Source organism: Salmo salar, chromosome 09, assembly GCF_965601325.2.
Source record: "Salmo salar chromosome 09, fSalSal1, whole genome shotgun sequence".
Taxonomy (NCBI): Eukaryota; Metazoa; Chordata; class Actinopteri; order Salmoniformes; family Salmonidae; genus Salmo; species Salmo salar.
The window spans coordinates 42,011,388-42,029,500 of NC_138299.1; the positions used below are offsets into that span (position 1 = coordinate 42,011,388).

The 18,113-nt window shown below is 47.9% G+C and overlaps 1 protein-coding gene across 3 annotated transcripts in view; it reads left to right on the plus strand.

Moving 5' to 3' along the window:
• LOC106611341 (intersectin-2) overlaps nt 1–18,113 on the plus strand; it is a 119,032-nt gene that overhangs the window by 47,953 nt on the left and 52,966 nt on the right. For 2 of the 3 annotated variants that reach the window (XR_014378752.1, XM_045723678.2), the window contains exons 21-30: nt 13–106; nt 1,750–1,946; nt 3,832–3,887; nt 5,114–5,280; nt 5,394–5,439; nt 5,710–5,831; nt 6,127–6,223; nt 6,525–6,719; nt 14,286–14,407; nt 14,538–14,644. Coding sequence is in view for 2 of the 3 variants with exons in the window: in XM_045723678.2 (XP_045579634.2) it covers nt 13–106; nt 1,750–1,946; nt 3,832–3,887; nt 5,114–5,280; nt 5,394–5,439; nt 5,710–5,831; nt 6,127–6,223; nt 6,525–6,719; nt 14,286–14,407; nt 14,538–14,644 (1,203 nt within the window). In the remaining variant the exon portion in view is untranslated. The remainder of the gene's footprint in view (nt 1–12; nt 107–1,749; nt 1,947–3,831; nt 3,888–5,113; nt 5,281–5,393; nt 5,440–5,709; nt 5,832–6,126; nt 6,224–6,524; nt 6,720–14,285; nt 14,408–14,537; nt 14,645–18,113) is intronic. The other variant, XM_082955790.1, reaches the window with a different exon arrangement.

Consider the following 18,113-nt stretch of genomic DNA (forward strand, 5'->3'; position numbering starts at 1 on the left):
CATGTCTTACAGGAAACCTGGGGGAGATGCTTCCATGTCAACAGGACAGAACTCCGCCTTCACGCCTACACACGCCCCTCAACCCACCCCCTCGGAGCAGGTACAGGTAGAGGAGGAGTGGGAGGGGCCAATTGAAGCTAGGGTAGTGTTGGTTCTGTTTTTCTGTGCTCCGTTTTATTTATTTAACATGTAAGGAACACTCAAAATGTGCACTTATAAATCATAACAATTTTAATCAAAATACAGCTGTAGACAGAAGTCAAATATCAAACATCACACATACAACTGATGTCTCTCCTTAGTTTTGCAAGATAGGAAAAGTCCCAATTGATTTTATTAAGCCCGAAGTCCAGCCCTTGTGATGTCACTGTATACGTCATTACCTTCTACTCATCAGACCAAGCCCATGCATACACAGCTATACAAACTTGCAAGAGAGATACAATAGTTCCAGTGTTTTCTAAGGGCTCAGCAGTAAATGTCCACTCCCCAAGTTGATTTATAGAGGTCTGTCTGACTAGTCTCGTATCTCTTTCACTCCCCTGCAGGGTTCTGTGTCTAATCTCTTTTAGCCTAGAGGTTCTTTCTCACAGACACCCTGTTATGATGCAATAACTCACACATCTCTCAGACCGTTTCTTATAAGAGGCAGAGAGTAGAAAAAACTGTGGAACAATTAAACCTTATAATGAATATATATTGTTAATCTGTAGTCTAGGACCCTGTAAATGTAGTGGGGAAGGGATCTCATTGCCCTTCCCCTTCAATTAATATCACATAAGCATAATCAATGATTTTAATACGTCAAACATTTGTTTGCAGCCCCTATCATGACCCCAATAGTAGGTAGGTGGTAAAAATGGCCAGTATGGAGATTGATGGCTCCACCACTGTTTCTAACCCAGAGGCGCAACATCGCAAGACATCCGGGAACGCTTGCGAAGCAGACCAGCCCAGGATTTGGGGTTAGAGAAGGCAGTTTTTTATTTTTCTAATTTATTTCTTTATTATTTAACCTTTATTTAACTAGGCAAATTCTTATTTACAATGACGGCCTACCGTGGAACAGTGGGTTAACTGCCTTGTTCAGGGGCAGAACGACAGATTTTTACCTTGTCAGGTCAGGGATTCAATCGAGCAACCTTTCGGTTACTGGCCCAACGCTCTAACCACTAGGCTACCTGCCGCCCCATTTATAGTCTAAAACAACTATTAATCATTGAGAGAAGTGAAACATCATTTTCTCTGAATCTAAAGGCACAACGTCGTTGTCAGACGTAGTTGAACAAGCTAATACCCCAAATTCCTTTTCATTTTTGTCAAAACCAACTTTTATATTGAAGGAGTGTTTTTTAGATTTGATGATCTGCAGTCTGGCGCGAGACGACTGTTAGACCTGATGACGTGTTTCTGTGTATGAGCTTAGCTAGTCAACGTCGCCATGACAGCGCCTACAAGCGTGATCATAACACTGCACACAGATCATGTTGCTACCAGACCAGACCGATTCCTCTATCATGACTACCCTGGATTTAAAAAGGAAACGACTGGTGTTAGGAATATGATTACACCGATCTAGTACTTTTTAATCCATGAGTGAAAAATGTATTGTTTTATTACCTACAATATCCCAATTTAAATTTGACCCCTGTTCTTCTGCTATCTACCTCTCTCTTTCTCTCCCTCAATCTTATGTCCCTCCATCAACCTCTCTCTCTCTCCCTCCATCCTTCCCTCCTCTTGTTCTAGGTGGTAGGTAATCTGCAGGCCCAGGCTCTGTGTTCGTGGACAGCTAAAACAGAGAGCCATCTGAACTTCAGTAAGGAGGATGTGATCCGGGTGCTGGAGCAGCAGGACAGCTGGTGGCTGGGGGAGGTCAACGGGGTTCAGGGCTGGTTCCCCAAAACATATGTCACACTCCTGGGAGACAATGACAACACCACTGCGTAAATACATACATACACACGCACGCGTACACACCTCCCACACACACACACACACACACACACACACACACACACACACACACACACACACACACACACACACACACACACACAGTGAAGGAATTCAGTCGTGTGTGTGTAGAATTCAGTCATATGTACTTGAACAGGCCAAATCAAAACAGATTACCGACCATTTTGAATCCCACCGTACCTTCTCCGCTATGCAATCTGGTTTCAGAGCTGGTCATGGGTGCACCTCAACCACGCCCAAGGTCCTAAACGATCGATAAGAGACAATACTGTGCAGCCGTATTCATCGACCTGGCCAAGGCTTTCGACTCTGTCAATCACCACGTTTTTATCGGCAGACTCAACAGCCTTGATTTTTCAAATGATTGCCTCGCCTGGTTCACCAACTACTTCTCAGACAGAGTTCAGTGTGTCAAATCGGAGGGCCTGTTGTCCGGACCTCTGGCAGTCTCTATGGGGGTGCCACAGGGTTTAATTCTCGGGCCGACTCTCTTCTCTGTATACATCAATGATGTCGCTCTTGCTGCTGGTGATTCTCTGATTTACCTTTACGCAGACGACACCATTCTGTATACTCCTGGCCCTTCTTTGGACACTGTGTTAACTAACCTCCAGATGAGCTTCAATGCCATACAACTCTCCTTCCGTGGCCTCCAACTGCTCTTAAATGCAAGTAAAACTAAATGCATGCTCTTCAACCGATCGTGCCCGCACCTGCCCGCCCGTCCAGCATCACTACTCTGGACGGTTCTGACTTGGAATATTTGGACAACTACAAATACCTGGGTGTCTGGTTAGACTGTAAACTCTCCTTCCAGACTCATATTAAGCATCTCCAATCCAAAATTAAATCTAGAATCGGCTTCCTATTTCGCAACAAAACATCCTTCACTCATGCTGCCAAACATACCCTCGTAAAACTGACTATCCTACCGATCCTCGACTTCGGTGATGTCATTTACAAAATAGCCTCCAACACTCTACTCAGCAAACTGGATGCAGTCTATCACAGTGCCATCCGTCTTGTCACCAAAGCCCCATATACTACCCACCACTGCGACCTGTATGCTCTCGTTGGCTGGCCCTCATACTCGTCGCCAAACCCACTGGCTCCAGGTCATCTACAAGTCTTTGTTAGGTAAAGCCCCGCCTTATCTCAGCTCACTGGTCACCATAGCAGCACCTACTCCTAGCACGCCCTCCAGCAGGTATATCTCACTGGTCACCCCCAAAGCCAATTCCTCCTTTGGCCGCCTTTCCTTCCAGTTCTCTGCTGCCAATGACTGGAACGAACTGCAAAAATCACTGAAGCTGGAGACTCATATATCCCTCACTAGCTTTAAGCACAAGCTGTCAGAGCAGCTCACAAATCACTGCACCTGTACATAGCCCATCTGTAAATAGCCCATCCCACTACCTCATCCCCATACTGTATTTATTTATTTTGCTCCTTTGCACCCCAGTACCTCTACTTGCACATTCATCTTCTGCACATCTATCACTCCAGTGTATAATTGCTATATTGTAATTATTTCGCCACTATGGCCTATTTATTGCCTAAACTCCCTTACCTCATTTGCACACACTGTATATAGACTTTTTCTACTGTATTATTGACTGTATGTTTGTTTATTCCATGTGTAACTCTGTGTTGTAGTATGTGTCAAACTGCTTTGCATTATCTTGGCCAGGTCGCAGTTGTAAATGAGAACTTGTTCTCAACTTGCCAACCTGGTTAAATAAAGGTGAAATAAATAATAACATATGACTGCTTGTTGTTACTGGGCACGGTAGTACTGGTCTTATGATAGAAAATATATTTTTTGTTTCATTAATGTCGTTTGTCTTGTCTCAGCCTGACGTATTCTCCCCCAGATGAAGTGGAGGCCTCAGATGCTGCTCAACAGGAAGGTACTCCCTTCTCTCTCTCGCCCCCTCTTGCTCTCTCGCCCTCTTTCTTTCTCTCTCTCGCCCTCTTTCTTTCTCTCTCTCGCCCTCTCTCTCTCTCTCTCTCTCTCTCGCCCTCTCTCTCTCTCTCTCGCCCTCTCTCTCTCTCTCTCTCATCCTCTCTCTCTCTCTCTCATCCTCTCTCTCTCTCATCCTCTCTCTCTCTCTCGCCCGCCCGCTCTCTCTCGCCCGCCCGCTCTCTCTCGCCCGCCCGCTCTCTCTCGCCCGCTCTCTCTCTCTCGCCCTCTTTCTTTCTCTCTCTCGCCCTCTCTCTCTCTCTCGCCCTCTCTCTCTCTCTCTCTCTCGCCCCTCTCTCTCTCTCTCTCTCGCCCCTCTCTCTCTCTCTCGCCCTCTCTCTCTCTCTCATCCGCTCTCTCTCTCTCGCCCGCTCTCTCTCTCTCTCGCCCGCTCTCTCTCTCTCGCCCGCTCTCTCTCTCTCTCGCCCGCTCTCTCTCTCTCTCGCCCGCTCTCTCTCTCTCTCGCCCGCTCTCTCTCTCTCTCGCCCGCTCTCTCTCTCTCTCGCCCGCTCTCTCTCTCTCTCGCCCGCTCTCTCTCTCTCTCTCGCCCGCTCTCTCGCCCGCTCTCTCGCCCTCTCGCTCTCTCGCCCTCTCTCTCTCTCGCCCTCTCTCTCGCCCTCTCGCTCTCTCGCCCTCTCTCTCTCTCGCCCTCTCTCTCTCTCGCCCTCTCTCTCTCTCGCCCTCTCTCTTTCTCGCCACCTCTCTTTCTCGCCCTCGGTCACTCGCCCTCGTTCTCGCCCGCGCTCTCTCTCTCTCTCGCCCTCTCTCTCTCGCCCTCTCTCTCTTGCCCTTTCTCTCTCTCACGCCCTCGGTCACTCTCCCTCTCTCTCTCTCGCCCCCTCTCTCTCTCTCTCTCTCGCCCTCTCTCTCTCTCTCTCTCTCGCCCTCTCTCTCTCTCTCTCGCCCTCTCTTTCTCTCTCGCCCTCTCTCTCTCTCGCCCTCGTTCGCTCTCTCTCTCTCGTCCCTAAAAACATGTCCTTCTGCAAAAGCACTCTTACCAGATTCAGTTCTTGTTGGGAACATTATAAAATACAGTTCTGCCTTCTCAGATGGTAATGTCCATGACTCTGTAGTGAATTGTGTCATCCAATAGAATGTCTCTCTGAGAGGTCATGGTTTGTATCATCCAATAGAATGTCTCTCTGAGAGGTGATGTTTTGTCTCACCAATCAGAGTACGTGGCGCTGTACACCTATGAGAGCCCAGAGCCTGGCGACCTGACGTTTAGAGAGGGTGATGTGATGCTGGTGACCCAGAGAGAGGGAGAGTGGTGGAGCGGAAGCATTGGAGACCGCACTGGAGTGTTCCCTTCCAACTACGTCAAACCCAAAGAGAACGACGTAAGACACACACACACACACACACACACACACACACACACACACACACACACACACACACGTCCTTGACTTTAACTTGTATCTGACCTTGGTTCTCTAACTTGTTATTTCAGACATCCAGCAGCTCAGGACAGCCAGGACAGCCTGGGAAGAAGCCAGGTGAGTCAACTGGATAAATGTATATCCACACTCTGTTCCTTTCAACACTTCCTCTGAATCTGAAGTTACTCTCTGTGTGTGTGTGTGTGTGTGTGTGTGTGTGTGTGTGTGTGTGTGTGTGTGTGTGTGTGTGTATGTGTGTGTGTGTGTGTGTGTGTGTGTGTGTGTGTGTGTGTGTGTGTGTGTGTGTGTGTGTGTGTGTGTGTGTGTGTGTGTGTGTGTGTGTGTGTGTGTGTGTGTGTGTGTGTGTGTGTGTGTGCACGCGCGCAGAGATAGCCCAGGTGAGCACTGCCTACACAGCCACAGGAACAGAGCAGCTCAGCCTGGCAGCAGGACAGCTCATCCTCATCCTCAGCAAGAATTCGTCCGGCTGGTTGCTCGGAGAACTGCAGGTTGGCTGATTGATTGATTAATGGTTGTTTTAGACTCTAATGAAACAAGGCAATATGATTTTGACTGTGTTGATTTACAGTTATTGAATTAAGATCTAATCTGATTGGTCAAAAAATACTGATTAGTTGGAAAATATCAGAATTAGGTTTCCTGTGCAGGCAGCCCAATTCTGATTGTTTTCACTAATTGTTTTTTTGACCAATCAGACCAAAATTGGGCTGCCTATCTAAACGCAGCATTAGATTGATACATTTGGTTAAATGGTTGACTGATTGATCTCCCTCGGTCTCTAAGGCGCGAGGAAAGAAGCGTCAGAAGGGTTGGTTTCCTGCCTCACATGTCAAAATGCTGGGATCCAACAGCGGCAAGTCCACACCAGCACCTCTACCAGGTAACATACACACACAGGAAACACACACCTTTAGTAGGTAACAAAAGTGAATGTATAGTTTACAAGGAGGCTGGTGGGAGGGGCTATAGGAGGACGGGCTCATAGTAATATCTGGAATGGAATCAATGGACCGGTATGAAACACATCATACGTATGGAAACCATGTTTGATTCCGTTCCATTTATTCCATTCTAGCCAATACAATGAGGCTGTCCTCATATAGCTCCTCCCACCAGCCTCCACCGCTTCACACCTCATCTCCCCCCCCCCCCCTCCTTCTCTTGCTCTCTCTCCCCTCCAGTGTGTCAGGTCATTGCCATGTACGACTACAAAGCAGCCAACAAGGATGAGATGAGCTTCTCCAAAGGTCAGATGATCAGTGTGTTCGACAAGAACGACCCCGATTGGTGGAAAGGAGAGGTCAATGGGATCACCGGTCTGTTCCCAACCAATTACGTCAAGATGACCACCGTCGACTCCGACCCCAGCCAGCAATGTGAGTACATGACTATTTTGATGTTTTTCCAAAGACGTCATTTCTCAAAGTGGAATGTTCACAAGACAGGGTAGGCAGATAGACACACACAAGGTACATCCCAGTATACAATACAGGGTAGGCAGATAGACACACACAAGGTACATCTGGCCACAACTCTCTGACCTTCTACCTGTGTTTTTTATGGAGTGGGTAGACGTTATCCTTAACCACAGATCTAGGGTCAGATTACCCAACCCATGATGCTAACTTTAACCATCAGGGGGATGAAATATACTAAACAAAAATATAAACACAACATGTAAAGTGTTGGTCTCATTTTTCATGAGCTGAAATAAAAGATCCCTGATATGTTTCATATGCACAAAAAGCTTATTTCTCTCAAACATTTGTTTACATCCCTGTTAGTGAGCATTTCTCATTTGTCAAGATAATCCATCCAACTGACAGGTGTGGCATATCAAGAAGCTGATTAAACAGCATGATCATTACACAGGTGCACCTTGTGCTGGGGACAATAAAAGGCCCAAAAATGTGCAGTTTTGTCACACAACACAATGCCACAGATGTCTCAGGTTTTGAGGGAGCGTGCAATATGCATGATGACTGCAGGAATGTTCACCAGAACTGTTGCCAGAGAATTGCATGTTAATTTCTCTACCAAAAGCTGCCCTCAACATAATTTTAGAGAATTTGGCAGTACGTCCAGCCGGCCTCACAACCGCAGACCACATGTATCCACGCCAGCCCAGGACCTCCACATCCGGCTTCTTTACCTGATCGTTTGAGGCCAGCCACCTGGACAGCAGATGAAACTGTGTAATAAAGCCCTTTTGTGGGGAAAAACTCATTCTGATTGGCTGGGCCAGCTCCCCAGTGGATGGGCCTGCCTCCCAAGTGGGTGGGCCTATGTCCTCCCAGTCCCACCCATGGCTGCGCCCTTGCCCAGTCATGTGAATTCCATAGATTAGGGCCTAATTAATATATTTCAATTGACTGATTTGCTTATATGAACTGTAACAAATTGTTGCATGTTGCGTTGTATCTATTTTTGTTCAGTATAACTATCTGACCCTGTGTCAGTGGTTAGGTGCAGTTTCTACCTACTCTCTCTTCAACCTACTCAACTCATTACTCAACTCTATTCTAATGGGCTCGTCACAGGCTCATCTCTATTCTAATGGGCTCGTCATAGGCTCATCTCTATTCTAATGGGCTCGTCACAGGCTCATCTCTATTCTAATGGGCTCGTCACAGGCTCATCTCTATTCTAATGGGCTCGTCACAGGCTCATCTCTATTCTAATGGGCTCGTCACAGGCTCAACTCTATTCTAATGGGCTCGTCACAGGCTCATCTCTATTCTAATGGGCTGGTCACAGGCTCATCTCTATTCTAATGGGCTCATCACAGGCTCATCTCTATTCTAATATGCTCGTCAGAGGCTCATCTCTATTCTAATGGGCTGGTCACAGGCTCATCTCTATTCTAATGGGCTCGTCACAGGCTCATCTCTATTCTAATGGGCTCGTCACAGGCTCAACTCTATTCTAATGGGCTCGTCACAGGCTCATCTCTATTCTAATGGGCTGGTCACAGGCTCATCTCTATTCTAATGGGCTCATCACAGGCTCATCTCTATTCTAATATGCTCGTCAGAGGCTCATCTCTATTCTAATGGGCTGGTCACAGGCTCATCTCTATTCTAATGGGCTCGTCACAGGCTCATCTCTATTCTAACAAGTCTGTCTCAAAATACAACACTGCCCCTTTAAGACAAAAAAAAGCTCTTTATGTGACTCGCCTTTCAAAGATGTCTAGAAATGTATAAGTTTTCTGCTCTTGTAGGAAGCAGTCACTCCCCTATTGCTGACTAAAAATTATCTATAACTGGGCTAATAACTCACTAACTTGCAAAGGATATGAACAAAATGTCCACACTTGGCTACATGCAGCTCAGCCAGCATACACCATCAGCGCATCTACTCACGGCCGTTCATGCTGTAAACACAGTCCAGTTCAAAGTAAATGACACAGATCCATATATGGCAATGGTCAATTTGCATATATGCCTACTGCAGCTCTGATTGGTTATGCCACACCAGTCTGTGTAGAGTACGGGCTGAGTCATGCATGTCAATGCAATAGAATCCTACTCCAATGTGTTCTGCCTACAACCAAATCTCTTGCATAGTTTGTTTTGGTATGTCGCATTGAAAATGGCTAATATTGCTTTGATTCGATCACAATTGCCACAGTAAACGGAAACATTTGATAGTGTTAACAGGGAAAACTCACCAACTTTTTCTGAGTCAAGATCACTTTGAGTCTAAATGCAAGCAGAAGCTACCACTGAGATTTTGTTTTTTTTACATGACTTAAAAAACGTTAGCTTATGCAATATTAACTAATTCAAAACAGTACTGTAGCAATGAGGTTTGTGCAGTAAGCTACAGGCCCAATACATTATCACTGCATATTGGCTTTGCTTGAATTGCATTGATGTTCGGGCCATTTAAAAATATACACTGCTCAAAAAAATAAAGGGAACACTTAAACAACACAATGTAACTCCAAGTCAATCACACTTCTGTGAAATCAAACTGTCCACTTAGGAAGCAACACTGATTGACAATACATTTCACATGCTGTTGTGCAAATGGAATAGACAACAGGTGGAAATTATAGGCAATTAGCAAGACACCCCCAATAAAGGAGTGGTTCTGCAGGTGGGGAACACAGACCACTTCTCAGTTCCTATGCTTCCTGGCTGATGTTTTGGTCACTTTTGAATGCTGGCGGTGCTTTCACTCTAGTGGTAGCATGAGACTGAGTCTACAACCCACACAAGTGGCTCAGGTAGTGCAGCTCATCCAGGATGGCACATCAATGCGAGCTGTGGCAAGAAGGTTTGCTGTGTCTGTCAGAGTAGTGTCCAGAGCATGGAGGCGCTACCAGGAGACAGGCCAGTACATCAGGAGACGTGGAGGAGGCCTTAGGAGGGCAACAACCCAGCAGCAGGACCGCTACCTCCACCTTTGTGCAAGGAGGAGCAGGAGAAGCACTGCCAGAGCCCTGCAAAATGACCTCCAGCAGGCCACAAATGTGCATGTGTCTGCTCAAACGGTCAGAAACAGACTCCATGGGGGTGGTATGAGGGCCCGACGTCCACAGGTGGGGGTTGTGCTTACAGCCCAACACCGTGCAGGACGTTTGGCATTTGCCAGAGAACACCAAGATTGGCAAATTCGCCACTGGCGCCCTGTGCTCTTCACCGATGAAAGCAGGTTCACACTGAGCACATGTGACAGACGTGACAGAGTCTGGAGACGCCGTGGAGAACGTTCTGCTGCCTGCAACATCCTCCAGCATGACCGGTTTGGCGGTGGGTCAGTCATGGTGTGGGGTGGCATTTCTTTGGGGGGCCGCACAGCCCTCCATGTGCTCGCCAGAGGTAGCCTGACTGCCATTTGGTACCGAGATGAGATCCTCAGACCCCTTGTGAGACCATATGCTGGTGCGGTTGGCCCTGGGTTCCTCCTAATGCAAGACAATGCTAGACCTCATGTGGCTGGAGTGTGTCAGCAGTTCCTGCAAGAGGAAGGCATTGATGCTATGGACTGGCCCGCCCGTTCACCAGACCTGAATCCAATTGAGCACATCTGGGACATCATGTCTCGCTCCATCCACCAACGCCACATTGCACCACAGACTGTCCAGGAGTTGGCGGATGCTTTAGTCCAGGTCTGGGAGGAGATCCCTCAGGAGACCATCCGCCACCTCATCAGGAGCATGCCCAGGCATTGTAGGGAGGTCATACAGGCACGTGGAGGCCACACACACTACTGAGCCTCATTTTGACTTGTTTTAAGGACATTACATCAAAGTTGGATCAGCCTGTAGTGTGGTTTTCCACTTTAATTTTGTGTGACTCCAACTCCAGACCTCCATGGGTTGATAAATTGGATTTCCATTGATTATTTTTGTGTGATTTTGTTGTCAGCACATTCAACTATGTAAAGAAAAAAGTATTTAATAAGATGATTTCTTTCATTCAGATCTAGGATGTGTTGTTTAAGTGTTCCCTTTATTTTTTTGAGCAGTATATATATATAGGCTATATGATCACACCGGTAATAGATCCGTTGTTGTATTACTTGTGAGGCACATCTGAATGAGCATACATTTACATAATTAGCTTTTTATTTGTATTTTACTGGGCTGATGGTGCCTGTATCTGATGGTCAGTCTCAGCGGAGGGAGAGAGCAGCAGACTGATGGTCAGTCTCAGCAGAGGGAGAGAGCAGCAGACTGAGGGTCAGTCTCAGTGGAGGGAGAGAGCAGCAGACTGATGGTCAGTCTCAGCGGAGGGAGAGAGCAGCAGACTGAGGGTCAGTCTCAGCGGAGGGAGAGAGCAGCAGACTGAGGGTCAGTCTCTCAACAGCCCTCCGCTCTCCCTTTCCTACATTGACACTGACCAAAAAGGGACACTGTCTTCCAGACGATGGCAAAACTCGAGTCGCCCCGCATTATTTCTGACTCATGCACAAATACATGTTGTTACTCCTATGAACAGAGAAAGTGAAATGTTCCTCGATATTAAAAAAGACCCAAGCAGCTAATAATAACAACACAAGCCTATAGATACACTTTCCTACTCATTCATTAATGCTGCAGTGTTGGTTGTAGCGCTGAGTGGAAGTAGGGAGAATGTGCATTTTAATAGCCTATTAAAGTGTTGAATACAAAGTATTGACAGTGCTGAGTAAGAACTTAAACTCACTCATAAAAACAGCAGTTCTTTGCTGTATTCGTTGACAGTCTCTCTCTAGTCGGGGTTTTAAACCTTTAGAAATCTCACGATTAGAAATCTCACAGCTACGATACTGCAGACACAGTCATCTGAGCCATCTGATTGGCCAGCGGCAGGCCTATAGTGCACTTGATTTGCTTTCTGGGCCTGCCGGGAAGGCACAGTTTGTACCTCCAGACATGAAATGGTTCAAAATGGCAGCAGTTGGCCTACCCGGCATGTAGAGCAGCTGAATTCGTTTTTTTTACAGAAATGTAGTGAGATCGACTGGTTGGTGACCACAGCTCTAGAAAGTTGAGTGAAGTTCAATCTCGTAGACTGACCTTCCCTTAAATAAATGAAGTTTAATCTCGTAGACTGACCTTCCCTTAAATAAATGAAGTTCAATCTCGTACACTGACCTTCCCTTAAATAAATGAAGTTCAATCTCGTACACTGACCTTCCCTTAAATAATTAAAGTTTAATCTCGTAGACTGACCTACCCTTAAATAAATACTTTTAATCTCGTAGACTGACCTGAACTTATTTAAGGGTAGGTCAGTCTACGAGATTAAACTTTATTTATTTAAGGGTACGTCAGTCTACGAGATTGAACGTATATATTTAAGGGTAGGTCAATCTACGAGATTGAATTTATTTATTTAAGGGTAATCTCGTAGACTGACCTACCCTTAAATATATACGTTCAATCTCGTAGACTGACCTACCCTTAAATAAATGAAGTTTGAACTCTGATTCCATTCATCCAGTAGCTCCATTCCTTTGGTAAGTCTTCCCAAACAGATTGTCTTTGTATGGGCTTAGTGTCTGTAGACGAGAGAGAGGGCAGGAGGGATAGAGAAGGAGAAGAGAAAGGGGACAAGGTACAGGACTGAAGAACACAGGTTAGAGGGTGGGAGAGAGGGGAGAGGAGAACACAGGTTAGAGGGTGGGAGAGAGGGGAGAGGAGAACACAGGTTAGAGGGTGGGAGAGAGGGGAGAGGAGAACACAGGTTAGAGGGTGGGAGAGAGGGGAGGGAGAGAACACAGGTTAGAGGGTGGGAGAGAGGGGAGGGAGAGAACACAGGTTAGAGGGTGGGAGAGAGGGGAGAGGAGAACACAGGTTAGAGGGTGGGAGAGAGGGGAGGGAGAGAACACAGGTTAGAGGGTGGGAGAGAGGGGAGGGAGAGAACACAGGTTAGAGGGTGGGAGAGAGGGGAGGGAGAGAACACAGGTTAGAGGGTGGGAGAGAGGGGAGGGAGAGAACACAGGTTAGAGGGTGGGAGAGAGGGGAGGGAGAGAACACAGGTTAGAGGGTGGGAGAGAGGGGAGGGAGAGAACACAGGTTAGAGGGTGGGAGAGAGGGGAGAGTAGAACACAGGTTAGAGGGTGGGAGAGAGGGGAGGGAGAGAACACAGGTTAGAGGGTGGGAGAGATGGGAGGGAGAGAACACAGGTTAGAGGGTGGAAGAGAGGGGAGGGAGAGAACACAGGTTAGAGGGTGGGAGAGAGGGGAGGGAGAGAACACAGGTTAGAGGGTGGGAGAGAGGGGAGGGAGAGAACACAGGTTAGAGGGTGGGAGAGAGGGGAGGGAGAGAACACAGGTTAGAGGGTGGGAGAGATGGGAGGGAGAGAACACAGGTTAGAGGGTGGAAGAGAGGGGAGGGAGAGAACACAGGTTAGAGGGTGGGAGAGAGGGGAGGGAGAGAACACAGGTTAGAGGGTGGGAGAGAGGGGAGGGAGAGAACACAGGTTAGAGGGTGGGAGAGAGGGGAGGGAGAGAACACAGGTTAGAGGGTGGGAGAGAGGGGAGGGAGAGAACACAGGTTAGAGGGTGGGAGAGAGGGGAGGGAGAGAACACAGGTTAGAGGGTGGGAGAGAGGGGAGGGAGAGAACACAGGTTAGAGGGTGGGAGAGAGGGGAGGGAGAGAACACAGGTTAGAGGGTGGGAGAGAGGGGAGGGAGAGAACACAGGTTAGAGGGTGGGAGAGAGGGGAGGGAGAGAACACAGGTTAGAGGGTGGGAGAGAGGGGAGGGAGAGAACACAGGTTAGAGGGTGGGAGAGAGGGGAGGGAGAGAACACAGGTTAGAGGGTGGGAGAGAGGGGAGGGAGAGAACACAGGTTAGAGGGTTGCAGAGAGGGGAGGGAGAGAACACAGGTTAGAGGGTGGGAGAGAGGGGAGGGAGAGAACACAGGTTAGAGGGTGGGAGAGAGGGGAGGGAGAGAACACAGGTTAGAGGGTGGGAGAGAGGGGAGGGAGAGAACACAGGTTAGAGGGTGGGAGAGAGGGGAGGGAGAGAACACAGGTTAGAGGGTGGGAGAGAGGGGAGGGAGAGAACACAGGTTAGAGGGTTGCAGAGAGGGGAGGGAGAGAACACAGGTTAGAGGGTGGGAGAGAGGGGAGGGAGAGAACACAGGTTAGAAGGTGGGAGAGAGGGGAGGGAGAGAACACAGGTTAGAGGGTGGGAGAGAGGGGAGGGAGAGAACACAGGTGAAGACGAGCTGCAGTTTGAAAGAGTCTAGGAGGAGCAGGATGAGACGTGTGGTACTAAGAAAGAGAAAAGGAGCCCTGTATGGGACTCTACAGCTATCAATATGGGCACTCTGCCCTTGTCCTTGGGTGTGTGTCTAGTGCTCACTGTTGACTGGAGTTGTGTGTGTTGTCAGTGTGTGTGTCTGTTCTGAGTGCATAATATATGACTCCCCCTCTCTGTTCTCTCTCTCTCTTCTCTCCTTTCTCTCTGTGTTTTCTCCTTTCTCTCTCTCTCTCTCAGGGTGTGCTGACCTAAATAGTCTGGAGTCTATGACTCCCCAGGAGAGGAAGAGACAGGGTTACATCCACGAGCTCCTCCAGGCAGAGGAGAGATATGTAGAGGACTTACAGATAGTCATGGAGGTAACACACACACACACACACACACACACACACACACACACACACACACACACACACACACACACACACACACACACACACACACACACACACACACAGATGTACTCTACTGTACTCTGTGTGTGTTCAGGTGTTCCATAAGCCCATGTCTGAGTCTGGCCGTCTGACGGAAGCAGAGATGGCCATGATCTTTGTCAACTGGAAGGAGCTCATCGCCTGCAACACCAAACTGCTCAAGTATGTACAGTAGTACAGGGTGTGAGTTTAGGGGGGGTTATCATGTATACAGTAGTACAGGGTGTGAGTTTAGGGGGGGTTATCATGTATACAGTAGTACAGGATGTGAGTTTAGGGGGGGTGTTCATGTATACAGTAGTACAGGGTGTGAGTTTAGGGGGGGGTGTTCATGTATACAGTAGTACAGGGTGTGAGTTTAGGGGGGGCTGTTCATGTAGTACAGTAGTACAGGATGTGAGTTTAGGGGGGGTGTTCATGTAGTACAGTAGTACAGGGTGTGAGTTTAGGGGGAGTGTTCATGTAGTACAGTAGTACAGGGTGTGAGTTTAGGGGGGGTGTTCATGTATACAGTAGTACAGGGTGTGAGTTTAGGGGGGGTGTTCATGTAGTACAGTAGTACAGGGTGTGAGTTTAGGGGGGGTGTTGATGTATACAGTAGTACAGGGTGTGAGTTTAGGGGGGGTGTTCATGTAGTACAGGGTGTGAGTTTAGGGGGGGTGTTCATGTATACAGTAGTACAGGGTGTGAGTTTAGGGGGGGTGTTCATGTAGTACAGTAGTACAGGGTGTGAGTTTAGGGGGGGGTGTTCATGTAGTACAGTAGTACAGGGTGTGAGTTTAAGGGGGGTGTTCATGTATACAGTAGTACAGGATGTGAGTTTAGGGGGGGTGTTCATGTATACAGTAGTACAGGGTGTGAGTTTAGGGGGGGGTGTTCATGTATACAGTAGTACAGGGTGTGAGTTTAGGGGGGGCTGTTCATGTAGTACAGTAGTACAGGATGTGAGTTTAGGGGGGGTGTTCATGTAGTACAGTAGTACAGGGTGTGAGTTTAGGGGGAGTGTTCATGTAGTACAGTAGTACAGGGTGTGAGTTTAGGGGGGGTGTTCATGTATACAGTAGTACAGGGTGTGAGTTTAGGGGGGGTGTTCATGTAGTACAGTAGTACAGGTTGTGAGTTTAGGGGGGGTGTTCATGTATACAGTAGTACAAGGTGTGAGTTTAGAGGGGTGTTCATGTAGTACAGTAGTACAGGGTGTGAGTTTAGGGGTGGGTGTTCATGTATACAGTAGTACAGGGTGTGAGTTTAGGGGGGGTGTTAATGTAGTTTAGTAGTACAGGGTGTGAGTTTAGGGGGGGTGTTCATGTAGTACAGTAGTACAGGGTGTGAGTTTAGGGGGGGTGTTCATGTATACAGTAGTACAGGGTGTGAGTTTAGGGGGGGGTGTTCATGTATACAGTAGTACAGGGTGTGAGTTTGGGGGTTGTTCATGTATACAGTAGTACAGGGTGTGAGTTTAGGGGGGGTGTTCATGTAGTACAGTATTACAGGGTGTGAGTTTAGGGGGGGTGTTCATGTATACAGTAGTACAGGGTGTGAGTTTAGGGGGTGGGGGGTGTTCATGTATACAGTAGTACAGGGTGTGAGTTTAGGGGGGGTGTTCATGTATACAGTAGTACAGGGTGTGAGTTTAGGGGGGTGTTCATGTAGTACAGTAGTACAGGGTGTGAGTTTAGGGGGGGTGTTCATGTATACAGTAGTACAGGGTGTAAGTTTAGGGGGGGTGTTCATGTAGTACAGTAGTACAGGGTGTGAGTTTAGGGGGGGTGTTCATGTATACAGTAGTACAGGGTGTGAGTTTAGGGGGGGGTGTTCATGTATACAGTAGTACAGGGTGTGAGTTTAGGGCGGGGTGTTCATGTATACAGTAGTAGAGGGTGTGAGTTTGGGGGGGTGTTCATGTATGCAGTAGTACAGGGTGTGAGTTTAGGGGGGGTGTTCATGTATACAGTAGTACAGGGTGTGAGTTTAGGGGGGGGTGTTCATGTATACAGTAGTACAGGGTGTGAGTTTGGGGGTTGTTCATGTATACAGTAGTACAGGGTGTGAGTTTAGGGGGGGTGTTCATGTAGTACAGTAGTACAGGGTGTGAGTTTAAGGGGGGGTGTTCATGTAGTACAGTAGTACAGGGTGTGAGTTTAGGGGGGGTTATCATGTAGTACAGTAGTACAGGGTGTGAGTTTAGGGGGGGTGTTCATGTAGTACAGGGTGTGAGTTTAGGGGGGGTGTTCATGTAGTACAGGGTGTGAGTTTAGGGGGGGTTATCATGTAGTACAGTAGTACAGGGTGTGAGTTTAGGGGGGGTGTTCATGTAGTACAGGGTGTGAGTTTAGGGGGGGTGTTCATGTAGTACAGGGTGTGAGTTTAGGGGGGGTGTTCATGTATACAGTAGTACAGGGTGTGAGTTTAGGGGGGGTGTTCATGTAGTACAGGGTGTGAGTTTAGGGGGGGTCTTCATGTGTACAGTAGTACAGGGTGTGAGTTTAGGGGGGGTTATCGTGTAGTACAGTAGTACAGGGTGTGAGTTTAGGGGGGGTGTTCATGTAGTACAGGGTGTGAGTTTAGGGGGGGTGTTCATGTAGTACAGGGTGTGAGTTTAGGGGGGGGTGTTCATGTATACAGTAGTACAGGGTGTGAGTTTAGGGGGGGTGTTCATGTAGTACAGTAGTACAGGGTGTGAGTTTAGGGGGGGTGTTCATGTAGTACAGTAGTACAGGGTGTGAGTTTAGGGGGGGTGTTCATGTATACAGTAGTACAGGGTGTGAGTTTAGGGGGGGTGTTCATGTAGTACAGTAGTGCAGGTTGTGAGTTTAGGGGGGGTGTTCATGTATACAGTAGTACAAGGTGTGAGTTTAGGGGGGTGTTCATGTAGTACAGTAGTACAGGGTGTGAGTTTAGGGGTGGGTGTTCATGTATACAGTAGTACAGGGTGTGAGTTTAGGGGGGGTGTTCATGTAGTACAGTAGTACAGGGTGTGAGTTTAGGGGGGGTGTTCATGTATACAGTAGTACAGGGTGTGAGTTTAGGGGGGGGGTGTTCATGTATACAGTAGTACAGGGTGTGAGTTTGGGGGGGTGTTCATGTATACAGTAGTACAGGGTGTGAGTTTAGGGGGGTGTTCATGTAGTACAGTAGTACAGGGTGTGAGTTTAGGGGGCGGTGTTCATGTATACAGTAGTACAGGGTGTGAGTTTAGGGGGGGTTATCATGTAGTACAGTAGTACAGGGTGTGAGTTTAGGGGGGGTGTTCATGTAGTACAGGGTGTGAGTTTAGGGGGGTCTTCATGTATACAGTAGTACAGGGTGTGAGTTTAGGGGGGGTGTTCATGTAGTACAGTAGTACAGCGTGTGAGTTTAGGGGGGGTGTTCATGTAGTACAGTAGTACAGGGTGTGAGTTTAGGGGGGTGTTCATGTATACAGTAGTACAGGGTGTGAGTTTAGGGGGGTGTTCATGTATACAGTAGTACAGGGTGTGAGTTTAGGGGGGGTGTTCATGTAGTACAGTAGTACAGGGTGTGAGTTTAGGGGGGGTGTTCATGTAGTACAGTAGTACAGGGTGTGAGTTTAGGGGGGGTGTTCATGTATACAGTAGTACAGGGTGTGAGTTTAGGGGGGGTCTTCATGTAG